This window comes from Eschrichtius robustus, chromosome 14 (genome assembly GCF_028021215.1).
Source record: "Eschrichtius robustus isolate mEscRob2 chromosome 14, mEscRob2.pri, whole genome shotgun sequence".
Classification (NCBI taxonomy): Eukaryota; Metazoa; Chordata; class Mammalia; order Artiodactyla; family Eschrichtiidae; genus Eschrichtius; species Eschrichtius robustus.
In genome coordinates this window covers 25949010-25961397 of record NC_090837.1, presented here as the reverse complement: position 1 = coordinate 25961397, position 12388 = coordinate 25949010, and the positions used below count along the sequence as shown (strand labels likewise).

The window sequence follows — 12388 nt, the reverse complement described above, 5'->3', positions numbered from 1 at the left end:
GAACTGCTATTATCTATTTCTAACAGAAAACGTAATTATTTTTAGTGAACGTGTTCTTAGTGAGGAAAAGAGTTTCCAGCTGATCTGCCTACTGAGGCATCAGGCACTCAGGGTGCTCAGTATTAACAATGATAATGTCAAGCCTCCCTTTCTCATGGCAGGTATCAAAGTTAGTCTTACGAAAATAAACACAGCATCCAAAATGTACCTCTGAAAAGCTCTAGAAGGTAGATAACTGGTGTGTGAACCATACTGAAAGATTTTACAGGGAAAAACTATAAATATCCTGACATCAAAAACTAACAGGAAAAAAGAAAATCAAAAGTAAAGGAAAAGGAAGAGGAAGCCAGAAGAAAAACACTGAATTTAATCTAGGCAAACAAAAAATCACACAAAGAGAGGAGCTGAGGACCTGTACAGCCTGCTGCTTCCCGCAGCCTCCGTGGCCGGGCGTGCTCCCCAGAGCAGCCCCTCTCCCAGAGCTACAGCTGCTGACTGGGCCCAGTGCCCATCACCCCAAGGCAGCCTGAGCAACTGAGGCACAACCCAAACTACGAGTCCAGCTTTCCTGACCCTCTGCATCAAAGCATCGCTGCCGTCGGCAGGCTGATCAAATCCACAGAAGACAGAAGACTGACAAGAAAGCAGTTTAGTTTGGGACGCTTCATAATCCAGAGCTAATAAACTTTCTTTCCAAAATGTAACACTCGCTTCCTAAATCCCTCTTTCTAAAGTTACCACTCATAAATTACTAGTACAATCTTGCAACCAGAATCTAGCACCAGTCCCACTCTGAAGTGACAGGCAGTAGCTTTCTGCCCAAATTCCAGTGGGCTCAGTATTGTAACAGTATCTGAAGCTTCAGATGAAGGAGAGTGGGGTCAACCACACCAAAGTGCTCAACTTTCAGAAAACTGTGCTTTCTCATGAGATAGTATGTGAAGATTTATCCTACCCGAAGTCGCCTGTGGAGTGTCTTGATTTCTCTTTCCATGTCATGTTTTTGGTCCTGGAGTTTTTTAACTGTATCTGAAAAGACCACAAAAGTTTAAATATTTATTCTTACAACTGTGTTCGAAAGGAATAATATAAAGGGAGGAGGTACTTAAATATGACATTCAGAAAGTCATCCTGCCCAAAGACTTTTTATTTTTAATACAAAACTTTAAAAGGAAAAAGGAATGTCCAACCCAAGTATAAACCAGTATTACTTTGTAAGGAAAATATCAAATTTAAATCACAACTTCTGGATGACTTCCTTCCTCAGCGTCTTAATTCTGAAACAAAAAGTTAAGTAAAATCAATTGTTAGAAACACACACACACTGTTGGCTCATAACCAATCAAAACAACACTGACTGCAATTAAAATGGGAGATTTTAATCAAAAGGGTTATAAATCTAAAGTATTTTTGCAAGCATCACTTACTTTACATGCTGGAATAAATTCCAGAAAAGTGGTGAATTAGTAAAATGTTTACAAACTTAATTATTTAGTAACTTGGGGGAGGTGCTATTTAATTCTATGCAAAGTCTTTCACAAAATAAAGGATTAAGTAAATCAATTCCTCAAATTATTTCTAGCATAATACGAATTTCCTTCCAACAATGTCATGCACTTTGAACATCTGATGAGCACCACTAATATGCAAAGGCCGATCTAGACAGAGTGGGGCTGCAAAGATGAAGACACAGCCAAGGCCAGTCCCCTGGGATCCAGAAATGTACAGGGAAGTCCCCTTCTATTTGGAGGTTCTGCTCAAAAACCCCTGCATCAGGGGAAATGCCTGGGGAGGGCGCCATGCTGGTGCTGCTGCCCAGCGCCTCCCCACGGCTGGTCACTCCGACAGCTCAGGAACCCATCACTGTCTCTCTGGTTAAGCACCAGAGCAGGCACTTACACCTGGTGACAAACACTCTGACTTCACCGACGCCCCCCTGCAGCAGAGCCCTGTCCTTTCTGTGTTCAGACTCTGCCTTACACAGCCTTGTTGCTGCCACTGCCAACAGGGGTGCGTTTCTTCACCCAGAGGCTGAGCACACCTCAGAGCCAGGAGCCACATGCCGAGGTCGCAGCCCCAGCACAGGTAGGCCTGTAGAGTAGAGCAAGTGTATAAATACACAAGCTAATGGAAGCAAAAGAGAAAGCAATCCTAAGGTCATTACCTAGCATCAAGTGTTTCAATATACCATTGCCAGAACGTAACTGTTTATTGTCAGGGATGTCAAACCATGGACACTGGTGTTTCTGAGTAAACATTCCCCCTACTCCTTACACGCAGCAGAGGGAACCCAGGCACAGCCAACACCTGTGTGCAACAACATGTACCCAAAACACCTCTTAGGCTGTTAGCTTCCAATCAAGACCCTGAAGTATGAGCAGGCTGATGCTTTTTCTGAGACTGCTCCGCGTCTTCTTCCTCCCAGTTCCACGAGGAACCTGCTCTGCTGAAACCTTAATTCAATGTTGATACATTTGTGTTCTGACATTTTTAAAAGGCATGAATTCACTTCAGTAACAATATAAAGTCTAGAATATTTATAACAATTATATGTGTAATGATTACTATAAATACATAATAATATGTTTTCTAAAGCTGAATAAAAAAATAAATGAGGGGCTTCCTTCGTGGTGCAGTGGTTAAGAATCCGCCTGCCAATGCAGGAGACACGGGTTCGATCCCTGGTCCAGGAAGATCCCACATGCGCAGAGCAACTAAGCCCGTGTACCACAACTACTGAGCCTATGCTCTAGAGCCCACGACTCACAGCTACTGAGCCCGAGTGCTGCAACTACTGGAGCCCAGGAGCCTAGAGCCCGTGCTCCGCAACAAGAGAAGCCACCATGATGAGAAGCCCGAGTACCGCAATGAAGAGTAGCCCCTGCTTGCTGCAACTTTAGAGCCCGCGTGCAGCAACAAAGACCCAAAAGCAGCCAAAAATAAAATAAATAATAAATCAAATAAAAAAATAAATAAATGAGGACTTCCCTGGTGACACAGTGGTTAAGAATCCGCCTGCCAATGCAGGGGACACGGGTTTGAGCCCTGGTCCAGGAAGATCCCACATGCCGCGGAGCAACTAAGCCCCTGTGCCACAACTACTGAGCCTGCGCTCTAGAGCTCACGAGCCACAACTACTGAGCCCGCATGCTGCAACTACTGAAGCCCGTGCGCCTAGAGCCTGTGCTCCGCAACAAGAGAAGCCACCGCGACGAGAAGCCCACGCAGCACGATGAAGAGTAGCCTCCACTCACTGCAGCTAGAGGAAGCCCGCACACAGCAACCAAGACCCAATGCAGCCAAAAAAATAATAATAATACATACATTTTAAAAAGATTAAAAAAAATTTTTTTAATTAAAAAATGAGATAAAACATGGGTGAAAAAAAATGGCCATTTTTGGTAGCTAGTAGTCAATTTCCTCCCATTCATCACCCCAAAATTATTCCAGAAAGTTAGGGCCTATGAAATAAAAAGTTAATTAATTACTTTTACTCAGTAATACAACAAACTGCTCATAAGTACCTACTTTGTATCAGACTTTTTTACAAGGTGCATGAGATATAAGGGAAAGGAAAAAAGGTACAGTTCCTACCCTTTTAGAGACAGAAAAGAGGATGTTTTCATATGCAAAGGATTAAACTTTAAAAGTCTACCTCTATACAAGCTGCTTCAGACCTCATTTAACCTGGTAACTTAAGGAGCAAACGGGCCATCCAATTTGGCTGAGGGCAAAGTGGACAAGCAGGTGAGTGAGTGAGTCCAATACCCTGACCCGAACCTCCAGAGGAAAGGATGACTCTGGAACCAGCAGGGAACTTGGCTCCGTATGACCTACATGTAGATGAAATCAGGGTCTTGGTGATATTACCAGACATAGACAAGGAATAAGGACAGAAGCTAAAATATTTCTAGTGTGGAAAACACTAGGGGTTACACCTTTCACTTACACTATATTTATGTACAAAAAATATTTTATAATTAAAACAAGCAAACAAAAAAATGTGTAATTTCTCCTCTGCTGAAAATCCTTTGCCTTTTCTTCTGGTCACAAAGGACCTATCTAGGTAACTTACATGAGACAGATGACAGCAAATCTAGCTGCAGCCCACTTTAACATCTGGTGCCTTGATTCCCAGGTGACATTTTAAGCCACATGGCTATCTTAGACTGATCATAAAATCCCAAATTTCATTCATTTTGTTCTTACCCTTTTTTCACCAACCTCTACACTCATGGCCAGAGAATTCACATGATCACTACTCTTAAAGGACATTCTTTTACCCTCAGCACTACGTATTTATTGTTGGCATGTCCTCTTTTAAACAGAAGGGAAGCTGGCAGCCAGTGGACATATTCAGGCCGAATAAAGCGCACTACAAGTGTCTCCAGGGAATTTGATTTAAACTTTACAAAGCATTAAAAGTGACAACAAGCTTTTCCTCCCTGGAAACAAAGGCGTCTATGCTCCAGTTCTCGCTGTGAAGAGGCTTAGCAAACGGCCGCCTCTCCCAGTGACCAGTCACACATGGCTGCTTAGCCTGCAACTCTGGGGCCTCTAAAGGCAGTTTCCTTCCTCAAAGCTTTAAGTGTGAGAGACACTGCCATCTATTGTCTTCAACTCAAATGCAACATTAAATTCTATCAAAGAACAGAAGAACTACCATGACCTCATTTTTAAAATTATAAATTATAACTCAATTTTACAATGTTATCTTTATTCTAGAAATCAGGTAAATTTCTATTCTCATTGTTATTAGTCCAACTTTGCTCTGAACAATTCTGGGCACTGCCCTGCCCATTTAATAATGGGGTTCATAATCTTTTTCACCACCAAGACCTATCATCACCAACAAAACCAGAACCATCAACCAAGGCCTCCACGCTGGTTCCAGTTACAGGCCCATCACTCCTGAGGGTGTCACTGGGCAGCTACCACGGCACAGGATCTACCTACGACCCTTGGGGTGTAAAGTAATGAAAGTTCCACCAACCTTTCCTGCCCTCTGAATCCCAGAAAACCCTTAGGGTACAGATACCCGAGTACTCAAGTCAGGCTCCTGCATCTGGTCAAGCACCTCCAATTGCCATCAGGTACAATTTTTAGAGGAAGGGAAAGGACCAGAGGAACCTATCAGTTAAAGCTCCACACCTCAGGGGCAGGGGAACAGGGCAGGTGGTGTATCCAGCTACCAGACGACAGCTTTACTCCCAAACCAGAACTCCTGATGCAGGAAGAGGACACACATGAGTTTCAAATAAACCATTTACTATTTTTATTTGTCTTTATTTTATTTTTTTAATTTTTTGGCCGCACCGCATGGCATGCGGGATCTTAGTTCCCAGACCAGGGATCAAGCCCGTGCCCCCTGCAGGGGAAGCAGTCTTAACCACTGGACCACCAGGGAAGTCCCTGTCTCTGTTTTTTAATTTTTATTTTATTCATTTTTACCCCCCTCCAAAAAAGTGAATATAACTTTTACCCCTTGATTCTAAAAGTAATGCACGCTCACAGTAACAAGTCTGGAAAACAGAAAATGGTGACAAAAATAAGATTACCCAGCATTTACATTTGGCATATATCTTTCCAGATTCCATGTATGTGTGTATTATTTTTAAAGAAAAATGAAATTATACTATTTATACTGCTTCACAAGCCCTTCCACTAAGCAGTAGATACTGGACACCTTTATCAACAAATACAGACCTGCAGCACCATTTTGATGGCCATGATAGTATTCTATCAATTGGATATATCATGATTTGTCTCAGCAACCTCCTATTAATGAACAGCCAGAAGGGTTCCAATTTTTGTTATAAACACTATAAATGACTTTACAGTTTTTCAGATGTTACTTGAAGACACATTTCTAGAAGTAGAAGAAGTGATGAAGGACCATTTGAAACTATCAACAGGATCCAAGTCAATCCATTAGAAGGTTCTAGCTCAAGAATACAGAATTTTTTTTGAGAAGTCACCAAGTTAGAGAATTTATGGTACAGAATACACTGAAATCGGTATTTCTTAGGGAACACCATTATGCCTGGCTACAATCTCAGTGTAATGTTGTATTTAAAACTTTTATGGTTTTAATTACAGAAGTAATATACTCAGCTCATCCTCTATGCGACTTGCCTTATTTTGTGCACACATTTCTCCATGCCTCGTTTATCTTGGCTGGTGAAAGAGCAGCCACAGTAGGGATGTGCTGTGCACATGGGTTATTAACTAGATCTCGACTTCTGAAAATACAGGTAGCTTCCAAGTTTCTGTGGTAACCAGCAACTCTGCAGCAAGCATCCACATCTATGTATACATTTGCAAACTTGTAAGAATGTTTCTGAAGAGCAGGTTTCTGGAAGTGGATTGCTAAATTACTGTTGTACTTGAAAAATTTTGATCAATACTCCAAAAAAGCTGCAGTATATGAGAGGACCCTTTCTCCTCTCTTACACGTTAGCAATCTTTTCAATTTTTCACACCTGCATCTTGTTTTGAGTTTCTTTGCTTTTTTAAAAGTCAAGCATCTTTTTGTGTCTTTTTCTGACTTATCCATTCATACACTTGATTTAGCTAATGGGTTATTCTAGTCTTATTGATGTACAGAATCTCTTTACATATTTGACATGCATTATAAATATTTCTCCCTATGTCATTTATTTCTGGCACTTTGCTGAACTGAAAATTTCAATTATACATAGTCAAATATGAGACTTTTTTCCATTAAGGCTTCCAAGTATTCTACCTTCCACGCTTTTCTCATCACAGAATTACACAGCTGCTTTCCTCTATTTCCTTATGCTCCTTCTCTAATCTCAAGCCACCCTTGCTCACCACCGTCACTAATGTTCCATGTATCAGGATGTCAGGCCCTAGCCCCAATCTTGGGAACTACAGAGGGCAGGAAAAGGGCAGGACTTAACTGCAAGCATGCACAGAGCATTACTATGCAGACACTAAGTGGTTGATAAGGTCGCAACTGAGCCAGACCTGAGGTCTCGCTGGTGTCACTACTCGGAATACCAGTCAGCTTTGGTTTGCTGGGCAAGTTATTACCTTTATTTTTGGGGATTCAGTTGAGCTGCTTCTTTCTGCTGTTTCTCCCTTAAGCTCTTCTAAGGTGTTAAATGTCTAATAAGTCCTGGTTGGTCTTTCTTACTTGCAAAGAATGATCAGCATCAGTGACTCCTGCATGCTTCTCAACAGAACAAATGGCTAAAGGCTCTGCTGATGACACGAGCCTGCAGGGTGGGTGGGTGGGTGGGGCCCTCTGGATGTACAAGACGGAACGGGCGGCTTCTGCTGAGGCAACAGGTGTATGTGGAACGGGCGGCTTCTGCTGAGGCAACAGGTGTATGTGTGTGTGTATCCGTTTCACTGCTGGGCCGAGCTGCCTTTCCCTCTGGGTGGTCTTCTCTTTAAGACAACAGGGCAGGCTGCAGTTACTCCTGGCACAGTGTGAAGGTTGTGCTGGGAGTCCCTGGCACCATATTCCCACCTTATTTAGAGGTGAGCGCAGCAGCAGCCTGGGGGCAAACACCAGAGACAGCCCCGACAGAGGAGGGGGCGGTACAGCGCAGCAATCCCTTACACTGTGGCCTGAAACCGCTGCTGGCCCCGGGGCCCTACGATCCCTGATGTGGAGGTTTCAGTGCCCCCATCCCCAGGGCTCTGCTGGGAACATTATTACTCAGAGCTTTAGTGTTCTCCTAAACTGCAGAATGTTCTATTCTGATTGATTTCTCCATAGCCAATTCCATCAGCTTTATATAAAGTATTCCAGAAATTACCCCAAATTGCTGACCTACTGATAGGACCCTTCCCCTGTTTTCTATCTTTGCTCAAGCTCATTGTAATTTTTATAGCTCTCCCGCCATGTCACTTGGACTTTGGAAGGGAAAGGAAGTATGTATGACCTCAGGCCATCATCTTGAACTGGAAGTCTTAACAGTAGTTACTGAGTGACTTTTTACATCAAATCTTTCCAGCTCAGATGCTGCTGAGAAGTACCGCAGGCCAGGTCTACGCAGTACGGCACTGATGTTCTCTGGGAGGCCGCCTGGACTCCCAACTACATGATACACCTGTGATACTGTCCCACAGATATCACTGATACTCTATTCATTTTTTCCAATCTTTTTTCTCTCTAGATAATGTCTACTGATTGGTTTTCAAGTTCACTGGCTCTTCTGTATCTCTAATTTGTTGTTTTAAATGACTCTGTAACTTGCTATATTAGCTGTTTAATTTTCTAGTTCCAGAACACCTACTAGGTTCTTTTTTTTACAGTTTTTATTTCTCTGTGGAGATCTGCTATTTGTTTGTCATGACGAGCATATTTTCCTCTACACCCTGAGTACAGTTACAATAGCTGTTTTAAAATCCTGTCCATTAATTCCAAAGTCAGAATCGCTTTGAGGTAAATGAGGAGTGACTGCCAATGGGTGCAGGATTTCTTTTGGGGGTGATAAAAAAGTTCTAAAATTGACTATGGTGATGGTTTCATCCACAGAAGAAAATCTCAATTTCCCAATTAATAGTATTCTCTGTCATTGAGTCCCCTATACCAAGTGCTGACTTAGCATCAACCCCAAATGCCAGAATTCTCTAGGAAAAAAATTAACTCCTATCAGACTACGGAGATGTAACAACAAATTATAATGCAAGAGACTTGTTTGGATCCCAGTCCCTGTAAAAAAACTATAAAGGACATTTTGGGGACAACTGGGAAAATCTGCACGTGGGGTATTAGATGATGCTAAGAAATTACGACTAATTTTACTAGATGTGATAACGGCACTGTGGTTTCAAGGAGGATGCTTAGAAGGTGCATGCTGAAATATTTAGAAGTTAAGTATCATGAAGTCCACAGCTCACTGCCAACTGGTTCAGTTAAACACACACATACAGAAGGCGAACACTGCAAAATGCTACCAACTGTCACATCCAGGCAGGAGGTGCTAACTACCACACTACTCTCACAGTATTTCTATATATTTCAACTTTTCATTTCAAAACACTGGGGAGAGAAACTACATGGCTGAAAAAAAATTTATTAAGGCTTTTCAGCCATTTTATGATTAAAATCCATACAATGTCAATGTAACTTTTATTTTGGCAATGATATGGAAAATTTTGTCCCAGGAATCCTTATCACCTAACAGTTTTCTAGCTATTACCCCAATTACCACAAGGTGTCACTCTTTCCACATTCAAATCAAACGGTTTGCAAGGGAAAAAGGCTGTTATTATCAGTACAAAATGGAAAACACACTGAACCCCCAAGTTAATCTGAAAAACTTTAGAACCTCTTATATTTAGGAAGTAAAATTAGATAACTTGCTCAGTTCAGAGACAATGAAATACAGATTAGATATAAATGTTAAACTAAAAGTTTTTAAAACTTTAGATGAAAAAGTTCATCACTATGTAAGAAATACAATCCCACAGTCCACTACTTCAGTATCCAGATACCCTGGAATATTCCAAATGACCCTGAGGTCAACCTACAGATGCTGGGTCAACTAGCCAGAGCTCAGAACTGCCACCAGACACATTTAGGGCTCCTGCAAGTGACCGTCTCTTTCCTGGAAGTATCAATAGTTCAAACCTCCCCTCCACCCCACCTCTGCATCCACAGCACAGGGGCTCTGGCTACTGTACTGACACGCTGTATCTGCCTGTCAATCCTCTGTCAGAAAATAAATAGTAAACCATCAGTGCTCAAAGGAGCAGCATCATGAACCAGGAATTTTAAGAGCTTTAACCAAGGCATCCAAAAAGGTTATTACCTCCATTCTCCCTGCCCCCACCAGGCCATCATTAAAGTGTATTACAACTTAAAATCTGTTAACATTTGAGGAATCTAGATGAAGAATACATAAGAATTTTTTAAATGTATTATTTGGAAATAATTTCAAACTTACAAAAAGGTGCAAGAAGTAACACAAAGAACCAAACACCCATTTACCTCCTTCTCAGATTCGCCTACTGTTAATAGTTTACCATTGGTTTTATCATTTGCTATCTCCTATCCCTGTCCGTCTGCCTCTAATTGTCCCTTTTTCCTGAGCCCTTAAGGATATACATCACAGTCTTCCACCCCTGAATATTCAGTGTGTGGTTCCCAAGAATACACAGACACAGCTGGGTTATCAACTTCATAAATTTATACTGACACAATACGTTTACCTAATCTCACACACATTCCAGTTCCGTCACCACACCTTTACAGCAGCTCTCGACAGCACTGGAGCCAGTGCAGGCACAGGGAGCGCACGGGTTGTCCTTTTCCTCAGCCTCCTACAGCCTGGAATTTTCCCTCAGCCTTTGTCTTTTATGACACTGGCATTTTTGAGGATACAGCACCGTTCGATCCTGGGCTTTTAGTACAACATTCCTCATTTTTTGTCTGTTTAATGTTTCTTTATGATTAACTGAAGTTATGCCTCAGCCAGAATACAGCCTAGCGATATCCATGTACCTCTGTCACTTACATGATCACCCGGTCACCCGATCACCGGGTCACAGTGTTGCCCAATTGTTCCACTGTGTAATTCCTGGTTGTTTCTTTTTCCTCACTTGTAACATAATAAACAGTCTGTGGGAAGACATTTTAAGATCATGCACATTTCTGTACCTCATCAAATTTTCCACACAGAAATGCTTTGCACTATTTTTGCAACTTTTTTTAAAGTCTGAAATAATTACAAGTTTTTTAGAATCTTTTAAAAAGCAAACAAAGCAACTCAAAATCTGAGTTTCAAGTCTACCTGATCATAAAATCTCCATGAAAGGGAGGAATATTAAACAAATAAACAAAAACCTGTGCCTCAGGCATAAGATTATAAAGGATAAATATTTTTTGGTCTCAGTATACTTGCAACCACTAGACATCGACAACAAATGGCTTTTCCTAAGATCTAGAAAGTTAACGGCCCCATTAGCTTCTCACTTAAATGATTTTCCATAATTAAGCAATTTTAAAGAGATGCTTCCACTTAACAGTCCTTTAGGAGCCAAATAGCAGCTGAAAGACTGCCAATGGCCATGGGAAGCTCTTGCCCACACGCGTGTCTGCCGGCCACTGTGCTCCTGCCTTTGAACCCCTGCCCCAGGCAGAGCCACCCCCTGTCACTTTGCTACTTAGAACACAAACTCTTCCCACACGTTAAGACGGGTGGGACCTCACTTACTCTCTAAGTCGGAGATGATGAGGTTGTCATGAAGCTTCACCGCCCGGTGCTGTTCTACTTCGTCTTCAAGTTCAAAGATCGTTTCTTTCATGTCACTCCTTTCTGTCTCTTTTTCTTCCAGCTCTGATCTTAATTTTTCTAATGTCATATTCAGATCTTCTATTTGCTTCTTAGCTTCTTCTTGGAAGGCTCTGTATTCATCTTCTACCTGTGCAAAATTGATGGTGCAGATCAGAAAAGTAAGAGTTGTTCTAAGATAAGTCCTAGGACAGAGGCACACCTTGTCTCAGCAGGGAGCTGAGCATGAGCTGCTCTGCGTGAACAAGAACGACCTGTGTAATAACTGGGTGGAAGGCGCTCTCCAGTAACATGGACTTCACACAGTATGCTTAAGCATGATCTGCTGCCACATCACTGACTGAAATTACACTGACATCTCACTGAACTTCACTACATTATTTATGAGGAAAATTTGGAAATTTTCCCTTCTCCAAAGTTTGGACTGAAGGCATGCATCTGATTAATGATTAACATGCTTTCCCACAAAAATGATGTCTGATTTGTGACAGTTTCAAAATCAAATTAAAAATGGAAACAAGAAAGTTCTCTAATACAGTCAGTGTTAGTTCACAGTGGCCCCCAACATACATGCTCCAACAAATACCACATCTCCTAAACTGTATCTCTGAAAGTTGTCACTTAATAAATTAAGGTTTATATTATTCAAATTTTGAGCAAAGATATACTGTTTCCTACTTTAAAAAATTTTTGCACTGAAACAGTAAATAAAATGTAAGCTAGGATAATTAGATAACTCATGCAAATAAACACTACATCAGGGACTTCCCTGGTGGTGCAGTGGTTAAGAATCCACCTGCCAATGCAGGGGACGCAGGTTTGATCCCTGGTCTGGGAAGATCCTACATGTCGCAGAGCAACTGAGCCTGTGAGCCACAACTACTGAGCCTGTGCTCTAGAGCCTGCAAGCCACAACTACTGAGCCCACGTGCCACAACTACTGAAGCCCGCGCGCCTAGAGCCTGTGCTCCGCAACAAGAGAAGCCACCGCCAAGGAGAAGCCTTCGCACTGCAACAAAGAGCAGCCCCCGCTCGCCGCAGCAAGAGAAAGCCTGCGCACAGCAACAAAGACCCAACGCAGCCAAAAAAATAAATAAATAAATTTATTTTAAAAA

At 41.9% G+C, this 12388-nt stretch overlaps 1 protein-coding gene across 7 annotated transcripts in view; it reads right to left on the bottom strand.

The window, feature by feature from the left end:
* SPECC1L (sperm antigen with calponin homology and coiled-coil domains 1 like) overlaps positions 1-12388 on the bottom strand; it is a 120648-nt gene that overhangs the window by 63655 nt on the left and 44605 nt on the right. For all 7 annotated transcript variants that reach the window (XM_068562600.1, XM_068562595.1, XM_068562594.1 and 4 more), the window contains 2 exons: positions 11196-11403; positions 956-1029 (listed from right to left, as the gene is read on the bottom strand). In XM_068562600.1, the coding sequence (XP_068418701.1) occupies positions 956-1029; positions 11196-11403 (282 nt within the window). The remainder of the gene's footprint in view (positions 1-955; positions 1030-11195; positions 11404-12388) is intronic.